This window comes from Zingiber officinale, chromosome 8B (assembly GCF_018446385.1).
Source record: "Zingiber officinale cultivar Zhangliang chromosome 8B, Zo_v1.1, whole genome shotgun sequence".
NCBI lineage: Eukaryota > Viridiplantae > Streptophyta > Magnoliopsida > Zingiberales > Zingiberaceae > Zingiber > Zingiber officinale.
This window is the reverse complement of record NC_056001.1, coordinates 100,149,307-100,162,948: the sequence shown is the minus strand read 5'-3', so window position 1 is coordinate 100,162,948 and position 13,642 is coordinate 100,149,307. Positions and strand designations below refer to the sequence as shown.

General features: G+C 35.6%; 1 protein-coding gene across 1 annotated transcript; it reads right to left on the bottom strand.

Annotated features, from left to right (window-relative positions):
* Positions 1-432: 432 nt before the first annotated feature.
* Positions 433-3,541, bottom strand: LOC122017242 (ras-related protein RIC1-like). Its single transcript, XM_042574803.1, has 8 exons — positions 3,398-3,541; positions 2,631-2,703; positions 2,037-2,084; positions 1,917-1,964; positions 1,543-1,614; positions 1,258-1,413; positions 889-992; positions 433-801 (listed from the first exon to the last, which is right to left on the bottom strand). Exons 1-8 carry the CDS (start codon positions 3,409-3,411, stop codon positions 705-707), a joined length of 612 nt encoding a protein of 203 aa, XP_042430737.1. The 5' UTR covers positions 3,412-3,541; the 3' UTR covers positions 433-704.
* Between the last annotated feature and the right edge of the window lie 10,101 nt (positions 3,542-13,642).

The window sequence follows — 13,642 nt, the reverse complement described above, 5'->3', positions numbered from 1 at the left end:
ACGTTGAGGTCTCAAACTACGAGGCTTCAAGAAATTCCAAAGTGATGGATAGAGAAAGATCGGAGATGAGGAATTCACCCTTGAAGTTTATAACACCACAGTGGAAATATCGTCGTATCAACCCCTGGGGCAATGGTGACATAATGTCGTTTTATTTTTTTAGACATTTAGAGTATCTGTTTTGATAAATTAATAAATAAATTTTTTTAATACACCGTTAATTTAAAAATGTTAGACTGATAGATTATCTTATACGAGTTCTCGATTTATCTTAATGATTGATAAAAAATTTATGTGAGATAAAATCGGTCATCTCAGGATTAGTTGGCGTAAATTAGATATATGATGTCAACTTAAAAAAATAAAATATTTAAAATGGTAGCACAAATATAATTTAGAAAATCTAAGTAATATTACACCAGAATCAACTTCTTAAGAAATATGAACTAATTTTGTATTGTTTAACACCAGTTGATATTGACACAAGATCAACACACCATAACATGAATTGTTCTATAACAGAGAATTAGATGAACAGCAAAAAGCTGATGAGATCCACACTGATTATACAATCAGATAATCCACTTGTACACAATTAATAACAAGAAAAGAATGGAGCAATTTACGATTTCTATGGAGATCATAGCATAAGTATCAATTTGAATAGGAAGTAGTTTTCACACAGGATTGTCATTGACAACGCTTCAAGAGGAGCAGCAGCTGCTCTTCTGATTAACAGGTTGTCCACGAATTTGAACGGTAGGCGGCTTGCCGTTGTTCATGGCTGGTTGGCTCGCCATCCTGAAACAGGCGATGTGCCATTTTGCATTCATTCTCAAGGATGTGGTGGGTAAAACTGCTGATTCAGTGTAGAGAAGTTAAATATACCTGTTCCTGATGGCACCAGTCATGGCCATGAATGCCTGTTCCACGTTAGTAGCATTTTTTGCACTAGTTTCCAAGAAAGGGATACCAATCTCATCGGCAAAAGCCTGTAACATCAAAGAGTGAAATGAGCCAACACTAACTCAAATTAAAGTTGACATGGTGACTATTTATCATGAAGCTAAGCCTAGTATGTTCTCACGCACACATACTGTTATAGAGACAAATAAATCATTATCGGCATGCTTATAGTCACTGTATGCCTTCTTATTCATGATCTTGGTATTGCAACCTTTTGATGGTTCTGGAAACGAATTTATGAGATATTTCATTCATGCAAAAAATTAACATGATAGCACCCATTCAAATCACCTTGGCAGTTTCATATGACACAACTTTGTTTTCGGCTAGATCACACTTGTTCCCAACCAGAAGTTTATTCACATTGTCACTCGCATATCGATCAATCTCGTTCAACCACTGCTTTACATTATTGAAGCTCTCCTGGTCTGTCACATCATAGACCACCTACAAGTCCAGGGGTAGAGAACAAGCATGCATTAGAAAAAACGTTTCACTTGCAAGAACCACACAATTTAATAACTTGAGAATTAGAACGACAATCACTGTACTTTAATTGTAAAGAATCACACTCACAATGATACCATGGGCACCCCGGTAGTAGCTGCTTGTAATAGTTCTGAAACGCTCTTGCCCAGCAGTATCCCACTGGAAGCACAAGCAAATAACTTGTAAATTAACAAACATAACAATGTTATTTCAGCACAGAAATTCAATATCGAATAACAAGTTTAAGGAGAGAGAACCACCTTGATGGTAACAAACACCAGAGTATCAATGAAAATGAAATCACTAACTACAAAGGGAATTAGTATTATGAAGCTCTACAAGCATTCATACTAAGACAAGCATCTCCACAGAACTAACAGGCTACTTAGTGAATATAGGAGATCAAAGATCTAGCACATTTCAACTCCGCACAAGAATCATGATCTAAATTAAATACTCACAATTTGAAGTTTAACAGTCTTCCCGTCCTGCTCAACAGTGCGAATTTTCTAGAACACAAAAATTATTATTCATCATATGCTCTACTCAAAGCATCACATCAATAAGTAAAGTTGACTTACAAAATCAACTCCAATAGTGCTAATGTAGCTTTCCAAGTAAGAATCATCCTACAAAGGGAAAAAAGAGATCAAGGCACAATACAACAAGAACTAAATCTTTGCAATCAGGATCAGCTTCGCATAACTACACCATAGCATAGATACAAATTCTTCTTCCACATGGCAAAATAATATCAACTATTGGGTGAGAAACCAAACCATAGATGCTATTGACCATTTACATAACAAGAGACGTAGCAAGTTGGTAACCAATTGTCACTAGATAAACAGTGAGTTATGCTAACAGAGATTGGCGTGCTATAAAGAGAAAATATTTTGGAATACTAGTTGCACTATGCTTCCAACTAGAATTCAAGCAATGTTTTGGTACACAATTAAAGATTTTATTGCTCAATTCACATATATGGAAGAAGGAAACACGTTCTATGATTATGTAGCTGAAATTCTGAAAAAAAAAGGCAGTAGGTGACTTCCCTAACATCTACAAAGGAAACATGTCTTTCAAAAGCATGCAATTGGAGTACAAAATATAGATACATTATTCTTCCTGAAAAAAAAAGACAATTTCATAAAACACATATGCTTGCTACTCACTGCGAATCTTAGCAGTAGGCATGATTTTCCAACACCAGAATCTCCAATGAGCAAGAGTTTGAACAAGTAGTCACTACAAAGAAACATGCAGAATTTAGTTTCATACCAACATAGATTTTTCAATAGTCCATCAGAAATTTCACTTATGCAGATATTCAGGTCCTAGCTTATCTTACAGAATTCAATTCAAACATAATGGAAAAATGCTTTTACGTCCAGTTAGACAAGACACATAATCTTCCAACAGAACGATGGTGCTCCCACAAGAAGAAAACTTCAAGTCAATGAAGATAACAAGATCAATGGCACCAAATTTCAACAAATTTGACTAGGTTTTACCTAAGAAGGCAACAAGCATCTTGATTCTCCCTAAATAGGGAAATGCACAAATCAATAACAAAGTTTTCTAGCACAGGAACAGAAATATAATCATCACATGGATGAGTCGGATCCATTTTACAACCCTGATTGTAATTAACCAATCAGAACACCACTAGAGCAGTAACAGAACCACAACCATGCTAGATCCGCCAAATTCGGTTGGAGAACATCGCCGATCTAAAGCAGAAACTCATCATCAAGCGAAACACTAACGGAATTCCACACGCGAACGGAAGTTCCGATCGATGAGATATCCCGCCGTGCGATCAGATCAAATCGCCTAAGATCAGAATCCACGACCGAATATAAATCGAGATTATGATGCCCTACAAGGGGATTCAGCTATCATCGACAGGTCAACATTAGGGGAAGAGCAAGGGACTTACTACTCGGGATTCATCGCGGAGGAAGGAGGAGGCGGCGGTGGCGTCGCCGGAGAAATGACGAGGGCGGGGGAATCTGCGATCGAGGGAGATCAGATCCCTGCTCCTCTGCGGTTCGAAGATCCCAAGAACAAAGAAAGCAACGGAATCAAGGGGCAACCCGTCGGTGAAATATATTAAATAGGGAGGGTCGTGTGATCGAGCGCGAGATGCGCACAAAATGTTCTATCGACGGATCCCATGGCTTCAATGCCATCAAGATTCGTGCTTGCGTTCCGTTATATGTGTTGTTCGTGTAGCGACCGGCACGGTCCGGTTGGATGGCTTCCGGCTTGAATTTCCTCGGTTACTTCAAGATTAATTAGCTGATTTATTACTCAAATAATTATGGTAATTGTAACAGCAAAGCTAGTTAATTGCTTGCAACTTAAGCACTAATGTTACAGTCAGATTGACATAATTAGTATTTATACGGGATGTTTAATCTAATAAATTTTAAAATTAATTTTTAATAAATATAAAATATCTTATCGAATACTTAATCTCTCTTGTATAAAGGGTGGAAGATGGATGCGATAGGATAAAATATCCCGGTAATTTATTGGCTAATATTTTATCATATGACCAACTATTTAAAAAAATAAAAAAAATATTAAAATAATATTATAACATATTTTTATTTTAAAATTACTTTTATTTGGCTCAAAACTGCTACCAACAGTAGAAGAGCTATGGTATAAATTATATAAATTAGTATAATATTTTAAAAGTAATTTTAATTAAGTGAAAACGATTTTATTAAATTTAAATAATTTTAACTAAATTAATATAAAATATTTTAATATAATAATATAAAATTAAATTAATATTGTGACAAAAGACGAATATATTCGTTCCAGTGCCTCCACCAACTCATCTCAGGATCAACACGGAAGAAATAAATCACGGATGATTACTGACTTTTAGAATAGTAGCTAGATCAAAATTAAATTAATATGATGTATGCCCTAATTGCCCTTAATAAGATCTTAGAAAAAGTTACCATGTAACAATATAAACATGTAACTAGATCAAAATTTTAATTAATTTTATTTTTTTTATATATTTATTTACATTTATATTTTTTATTTTTTTATTTTTATTATTTTTTAAAATAGTCCAGCCGTTCAATATATTAAAGAAAGTCAAATTTCTTTATTAGATAATTTAGATTATAATTTATAATTTGACCTCTAAAATATTCATGCTACACACAAATATAAAATACCGGTTAATATCTGAGATATATTTTTTTTATCAAAAATTTGTTATATTTCTAAAATATTTTTTCTTAATTTTTTTTTTTTTTTTTTTTGACGACTTTTACTACTTATGTTAACACTACAAGAAAAGAAAAAGGTTACTCTACTATTGAATATTTGATCGATGATCCCATTCAAAAGTTAAGTCGGATGGAGATGAGTCACATTGTCCTCGAGGTTGACGGAAGGTCGTTATGAAGCTTGGTCGACCTAGCACCCGCCGGAAGGACTTACACGAGCGGATGACGGAGGATGATGGCGGAGATGATGAAGTAAGGACCCTGCATAGACTTAGACAAGTCACATCTGCGTTAGAGACCAAGAACCAGGGAAAAAGTCCTCGGGTCAGGCCCTCCGATGCTCAAGTCAGATACTTTTTCCCCATAAGAACAGTGAAAGGACGAAAAGTAAAAGACGAGTGAGCCTACATGCGTAAGGACGAAGCTTCCCTTTTTATACTGTTGTAGGCATTTCTGGAGTCTGGCGAGTGTCAGGGAATGTCGGGTGTCAGGTTTTGTCTGACGGTGATTGACATGGGACATCCTCTTATAGGTCAAAGGAGGAATCAGAGGGCAACGAGCCCTAGACCGTTACCATATTCCTTGACACGCTATAATTATTCTCTGACAGGTGGTTACGATTCCCTTGTTTGATTGTCACGTAGTGCGCGACCTCCTAAGTCCATTATTCCTAAGTTGGGTCTTTGTACTTGCCAACCCTGACCTGTGGGTATCAACCTGTAGCTAACTTGTACTTGTCGTTTCGTAAATCCAGATCTGTACATCCAGCTCTGTCCTGTGTTTCTTGCCTTGTGAGCTACTAACTTGCCCTATCCTGAATCCCGACCTGTACGCCTCAGTCCCATTCCATTTGTCCTGACCTGTCTGCCTTAATCCAATTTCGTCTGACCCGACATGTATGCCTTGTACGCCTTAGTCTGATTTCGCCTATCCCGACCTGTACGCCTTGGTCTGTATTTCCTGACCCGTACGTCTCTAATTCATATATCCTTCATCTGTACGTTCCGATTCGTATATCCCGACTTATGATTCTTGACCTGTAATTCTTGGTTTGCATATCCCGACTTGTACGCTTTGATCCTGTATCCTGTATCGTAAGGCTGTAAGTTCTGGCCTGTAATCCTTGATTTGCATATTCCGACTTATACGCTTTGATCCCTATATCCTGTACCACAAGGTTATAAATCCTGGCCTGTGATCCTTGCTTCCGAGTTTCTACTCGCCATGTAAGCCTAACCCCGGAACGCCACTTGTGATCGACTCAGACCATCTTGTGACTGGGCCCTTTGAACTCCATGTAGGCCAGACTTTTGACCTTCATATAAACCAGACTTTTGACCACCACATAGGCCTGACTTCTGATCGCCACGTGAGTTTAACTTCTGACCGCCGCGTGAGCTCGACTTTTGACCATCCCACGGACTTGACTTCCGATCACATCATCTTTCTGACCCCACGATCATACACCGTATCAATCACTAATATACATTAGCAATAGAAATCATTGGTCGTCAAATTAGTGATTGAGTAGAATGTATCGATCACTAATTTAGTGAACGAATTAAAATTAACCGTTAATTTTAGCATCTTGTTATTTTTAGCGACCGAATATTAATTAGGTCACTAAAATTATTAACCGAATATAAATTTAGTCACTAAATTAATGATCAAATTTAAATTTGATCACTAAATTAACAATTGAATTTAAATTTAATCACTAAATTAATGACCGAATTTGTATTCGGTCACTAAATTAATATATTGTTTAATATTTAACAATCGAATATGAATTCGCTAGCTAAATTTGTCACTCTTTTAACATAATTGTGGTCTAATATAACATAATATATATAAAAATATCACTAATAATATCCAAATGTACTTAATTATAAAATAATATCAATCAAAATAATATTACTAAGATATCCAAATGTACACAATTAGAATATCAATACTGATCAAATAATATTTAGTACTGATATCGAAATCATCAATTTCAAAATACCATAATTACTAAAAATATTTATGACATTAATTCCAAATATGAAAAATAATTCAACAACATAATATAAAGAACAGTTAAAATACTCAAATATGAGTTCTAAACTTAGAGTAAACATATATAATAGGGAAGAGAATCGAATGCCTGCTCTATAATGTGATGACTGTCGCGACATCATGGATTGTGAATTGGTGATCGTAGCCTAATGTAATGTGTTAGTGAAAAACATGCTCTCAGGGCGTAGCGCTGACGGTGGACGCATGGTATCTCTGGCGTAATGGTCAGGGATCGATTCTCAGGAACTGACGACCTGGAGTTTACCCCACCATGCGCCTATGACTTGTATACCTGCATGAACCTCCCTTCATATCCGTGGGGCCGGTACTAGGAGACCGCTAAGGTACGGATCTACCTTTGTGTTAGTGAAAAACATTGTAAAATAAATATTGATGTTACATTTTAATTAGTCTCTCTATTTTATCTTATTTAAAATTTTCTCTATTTTTTCTCCTTAAAATGAGGAAATAAATTTTGCAGTTTTCACAAGACAAAAACAATGTTTATTAAATATTTCTGATTTGACTCGAGCATATCTCCAGCACTTAATCGTGTTTTAAATAATTATTTCTAAGTTTAATTATACAAATAATTGGGCAAAAGTTAATGATGAAATATAAAACACGCTAATTGCTAAAATTAGTGACCAAATATAATTTATCGGTTGCTAATTTTAGAGTTTGACTGAATTTATATTTGGTTGCTAAAATAACATACTAATGTTTAATATTTGCAATCGAATATAAATTCAATCATTAAATGAATAATTAAATTCAAATTCAATTGCTAAATTTAAGATTGAATTTTTATTCCGTCGTTAAATTAACATTACTACTATTAATATTTAACGATGCAATATAAATTCCTTACCTAAATTAGTGATAAATTTTTAAAATCCGAGCTATTTTAATATAATTTTTGTCTAATAATCTTAATATACATTCAAATTTATACATAATTATCATATCAACATCAACCAAAATAATATTTTTTAAAACATACAAATATATATAATTATAATACCAATACCTATCAAAATAATATTAATAACACATCCAAATATACACAATTACAACATCAACACTAATCAATTTAATATTTAATAAAGATATCCAAACCTCCAATTTTAAAATATAAATATTTAAATTCAACAATATAATTTGAAAAACAGTTAGAATACTCAAATAGTAAGATATAATTTAACGATTAAGAACTCACTATTAGGATCTTGAGTTTTTTGGAAATCAAACCATTGATGAATGAGAAATTTTGACTAGAAAATCTATTTAGATTGCATCTTTCATATTCTGAAATAAATCTTTGACAAGTCTTTATCAGTTCTCTGGTATAAATATTCCTTCGAAACGGTCTAATAGTTAACTCATGAGGTACTGTCATTATGAGGTTTGGATTTTAAATCTCGACATAGTCATGGTAAATATCTTCCTCATGCGTCAATCACTATTCCAAATATTAGTAGTCATTCAAAATTTACTTTCTTTGTATTAGTCCTATAATAAATTGATAGGATACTGAGAACGAACGTATTTATTTTTTATCACCATTTCCTCTACTCACTTTTATCATCATTGTATTATATAGCCCGCATTGATTCCTAAAGCAAAAAATTTGAATATGAGTTCTAAATTTAGAGGCAGCATAACGAGGCACACACTTAAAACTATGACAATAGATCTTTTTGCCCCTATCGTTTTAGATAGATAATTTCCAAATAATATGGTTTCATGTATTTGCAGGAAGTCTAATTTTTTTTTTTTATTGAATTGGTATACTCTAATGCCTTTATTATACCAAGAGATCTACCATAATAAAACAAAACAAGAAATTATAAACCAATACAAATCAAACCTAAGACTATGGGCCAAAATTAAGTATAATGATTATAGATAGTCTATTGTTTTAAGACTCTGAGAGACTAAGACAATCCTTCTTGAAGTGAAAATTTAATCTGAATAATTGTATCCTCCAGCTATACTTAAAATTGGTATATGTTCATCTTTGTTCTTCTTTATGCATCCTCACTAGACGATATAAGTAGGTGTTGTCAGCACACGATGTAGCCATGAGGTAACGTACACGGCTGTTCTATAAAAAGAAGGAAAACAATCTTTTGCGATCAAATTTATTCCAATGATAAGCTAAACGTACATGTCTTCAAGGAACAAGAACTTGTATTATCTTAGTGGTTAGCACATGAGGTATTGTTATCATGAGGTCTAAAATATTTTTTCTGTGTTGATCCTTAGACGAATTGACGGAATGTTAGGGGCAAACATATTCGCTTTTGCCATCATGAACTTATATTACTTCAAAGCCCTTGTGTAGTTCTGAGAGATATGTTATATGGAACAACTTTTGAGGCCTTGTGTGTTGAGAGGATGTTCCTCAAGGCCATCTATTGAGAGTGCTGGCCCAATCCCATTGGTCGCTCCGCCCGATCGCCGGTCATCGCCGCACCGATCCCCAACGGCCGGTGCCGCAGCTGTTTTCCCATTGCCTCCTTGTTCCGCGAAGACCCGTCTGGAGACACTGCATCTGGCGCCGTCGCGAGAGGGCGTCGTCTTTGCGAACTGGAGAGGGCCTCTTCAAATCTGATGCTACATTCTTCTCCGGTGAAGTCACCTTCTGAGATCCAGCGCCGGTGCCAGAGCCATATCGGTTCTTCCATGGCAGCAAATTCCATATGCAGCCGGTGCCAGAGCCAGATCGGTTCCCCCCTCTTTCTATCCCAAGATCTGCTACACAGGAGACGTCGTCCCTGTTAACTAAGGCTTCATATGCAGAAGCTCTGAAGGCGATGCCGCCGAGGGCGGCGAAGAAAAGTTTCGATCAGGTGGGGGAGGAATTCAAACGAGCCACAACCTACAATAACAAACCTGCATTATTCTATATGGAAGAAGAGGTTTCTAGTATGTCTAATGCCTTTCATTTTGCTCTTATTGGAAAATTTTTGGGTTTGAGACTAAATCAAGTGTTGATTATTCAAATCCTTCATGAATCTGGGGTTGCCCAGTTTTTACAATATTAGGTTCCTGAGGTTTGGGTATGTGTTCATTGGTGTCGGCCATTTTCGTGTCACATGGCACATCAAATTAATAAAGATTGAAACTCACATAAGCTAAAATAAACTCGTGTAGTATGGAGTCCCAAGTCGTATTTTTTTCCAAGGGCAACTAGTAAGTGAGTGTAAATCCTAGAATTAATTCCAATTGATCAATGCCATCATCAAAGTTAATTAAACTTTTCCATTCCATTCCCATTGCTAATTGAATCCTACTGCAATCAAAAGGAAGATTAAGATCGGTTCATTCTCATCAAGCTAGTATCAATTATGAATCATTGAACTTAATCACAATAAACCCAATGAACTGAACAAAAATGTTTGAGTTTATAAATCCTTGAATTAAACTTAAGCACTAGCTTATAACAACCAAAGGTCCATTCACTTCACTCTAACATCCAAATGCAACATGATGATGAACAGAAATAGCAAGTTAACCATCAAATTAAGCATCTCACACTTAAACAAGATTATAGAAACAAAGACTAAATTGCTAACTAAATTACAAAACCCTACAACTGTTAGTATCAGTGTTGCAAAACTAATCAGAAAGTAGATCTAAGATTGGGGGTTTGTAAGCAAGAAATCACAAACAAAATTGCATAAGGAAACATGAAACAAAATAGAAATTGCAAAGAAATGTAATCAGATCACGAGATCTGAGCATGTTCATGGACAATTCAAAGACATAGAATAAAGGAAACTAAAACCCTAAACATTCCACAATCCCAAAACCGAAACTCAACTTCTCCAATCTGCTGTGAAACGACAGAAATGCTCTCGGGACCCCTATAAGCATTCAACAACAATCAAACAAGCTTCCTTCTATTACCAGGGAATGTTCATAGCTCCGGGAAACCTCCTCTCAGCTCACACCCGCCTGGTAATCTCATCAACCGAGAATCAGAGCTAAAATTCTGTGAATTACAAAACTAAGTCGATTGATCGGATCTACTCAGCTTCGCTGCGGAATGGAGATCGGAACAAGATCAGAAGCTCTCAGGAGACCTCCCTCGAAGCTCTGGTGGATGCGAAATTCGCTGATCGGGAAACCTCCCCTCAGGAACGCGGCGGCGGACAGAATTCAAGTCGCCATCGGGAAACCTCCTTCAAAGCTCTCTGGTCATCGGAAGATGAACGCCGGTAGCTGATGATCATCGTCGTCTAAGAAATCTAGCTCACGGATCTGGATTTGAGGAACGGGAGCTGCGGCGTCGCGGTGGAGAAGAAGACACCACTGTAGCAGAAAATCGCGACCCGAGCCCAACTGTAGCTTCTCACGCGAAGCCTTTTAAACTCCTCCGATCTGATCGGACGGTCCAGGTCGTTTCTGGCTTGATCAACGGCTGTGATGTCTTTAGATCTGGATCAAAACCTCTGGATCCTCATCTATGGCTCAGATCTATCCCTCATTAGGTTGGATGAGCCGGATCTTCAACGGATGGCTCAGATCTGCTCAAACTTGGATGAACGGCCTATAATGCTCCGAGGCTTGATCGACTTGATTAGCCCTTGATTTGAGCCCAAATGCGGTCTGATTTGATCTGGTCCATGACCCTTTTGATGCCTACAAAATAATAATCAAAGATTAGCATCAAATACCATGATAATTAGCTAAATTGCAATTAAGTCCAAGATCACATGCAATCTATGAAATGTAATGTAAATGTGAGATTAGGCTATGAATAAACCATCAAAAGCATGCATTATGAATTAAAATAATATAGCTAAATCATGGTTATCAAATCCCCCACACTTAGTCTTGGACGTCCCGTTCAAGTAAAGAAAACCTAAAATTCATCTCCACACAAATTCCCTTAGCAATACCTAGAAGATAGTAAAAGGTAATTAACTAAGGTCATCTTAAAGATCACAAACAATCATGAATACAATTCAAACAATAATCAGTAGGTATGGTGGTTTCAATCCAATTGAAGAATTAAGCAAGTTACAATCTCACAAGGTATTCACCTATTCTAGCTCTCACACTCAAACATGCATATTAGTGGAGTTCAACTCAATGCAACTCACAACATTTCACTACCATAAGCTTGCTTATTTTCTAATTCTCCACCACTATAAAACATTGCATACATGAATCAAAAGGAATTTATCATGAATAATTGAAATGGAAGCAAAAATTGAGATGAAAGCAAGAAGAACAATAAAAGTGAATGAAATGGCAAAAGAAAAGTATTCAATGAAGAAAATGAGAAGATGAGAGTGTTGGAGGAATATACTTGATGAGTTGACCATTTTGATGTAAAAAGAGATGAATACCATTTGTTTTAACCAATTCAAAGTATCAAGCTACCCTCCCATTCAATTTGAATGCCAACATAGAATCTTGATACATTGTCTCCCTTTTGATACTCTCTTGAATGTGCCAATTTTCAAAAAAAATTTCTTTTTCTTTCACTATTTTTCCACTTCAATTTCAGCAATTTGGAAGCTCAAAAATAATCTCAACTCATGAAGAATAATTCCCTTCCCCCACACTTAAACTTGGCCGTCTCGGACAATGAAAAACTCCACATGTATCCAATGTATTTACACTCTAGAAAAACCACTGCTTTCTCTGTTTTTGCAGTCCAAATCAGCAACTCAAATTTAAATCAGAAATCAAATTCAGAGAAGTTGCATTTTCTTAATCATGAGATAATTCCACATAAGCCAGATTTCCACACTAATTCTTTCAAGCATTTTGCAACTTCAAAACAGATTCAAAACTCATAAAATATCTCCATTCCCAAAATTCAAAATCATTCCAGCATTATTCAAACTTAAATGAACTCCTTTGCATCATAACAATACTTAATTTTGCACAAAGTCAGTGATCTTCCTTGCTTTCCATTCCTGCACGACAGCAAACTCCACAGAATTCAGCACAGCAGTGATATTCATTATGCATTTCTTCTCTCCAGAGTTTAAAGAAATTTAAGAAAGCAAGATTTGAACTTCCCAAGAATGCAATTCAGTAACCAAACCTTTTCTGCTCAACAAGGTGCAGATTTCAGAATTTTCCACATAACTCTGTATCAACCTTGCATTGTTTAGCCAACAAAAATCTTGATATTCCTTCATCTTACTTCTTAAGATCTCTATCAATGCATACTCAAAAGAATTCCAAGTTCCATCAACTTTAGCTCCTTAAAATTCATTTCCAAATTGGCACAGAAATGCTTCATTCCTAACTCTGCAGAATTCTGCACTCTGAATTTCTGCTCCTTATTCATTTCTGTTTTTGCAGCAGTCATCCTCTTAAGTTTTCATTTGTTGTGATCTCAATTCAAATTATGGAAGTATTAGCATAGAATAAGGAACATGTCTTAACAGAATTCCACTTGAAATCCCATTAATCAGAAACTTAAACAAAGGAATACAACACAGATATTACTTTTTCAGAAATCAGTGCTCTTCAACAGCCTCAAAATTTGCATGGCTGGATTCTAGAATCCTTGGACTTAAGTTTAAGAATTCAATAGTGAAGGTAGCTCCAGTAAAAGTTTAAAATTTAACAGAGATCCTCATTTGACACACATTAACTAGATTTCTCAACAGCCAAGGTACAATCTTCATTATTAATGAAAAGTTACTGCCCAACAATGAATGAATTCCAAACATTATCTAGGCCATATCAAATTAAGAAATCAAACCAAAGAACTTAGAAATGAAGCTGCAAAATATCAAGGTTTAGCTCTATGATCTCTAGCAATCTCTGACTTTCAGAATTTCTGATTCTGATTTCCAATTCCAGCATCAACACTAATTCTGCATAGTTCCAGC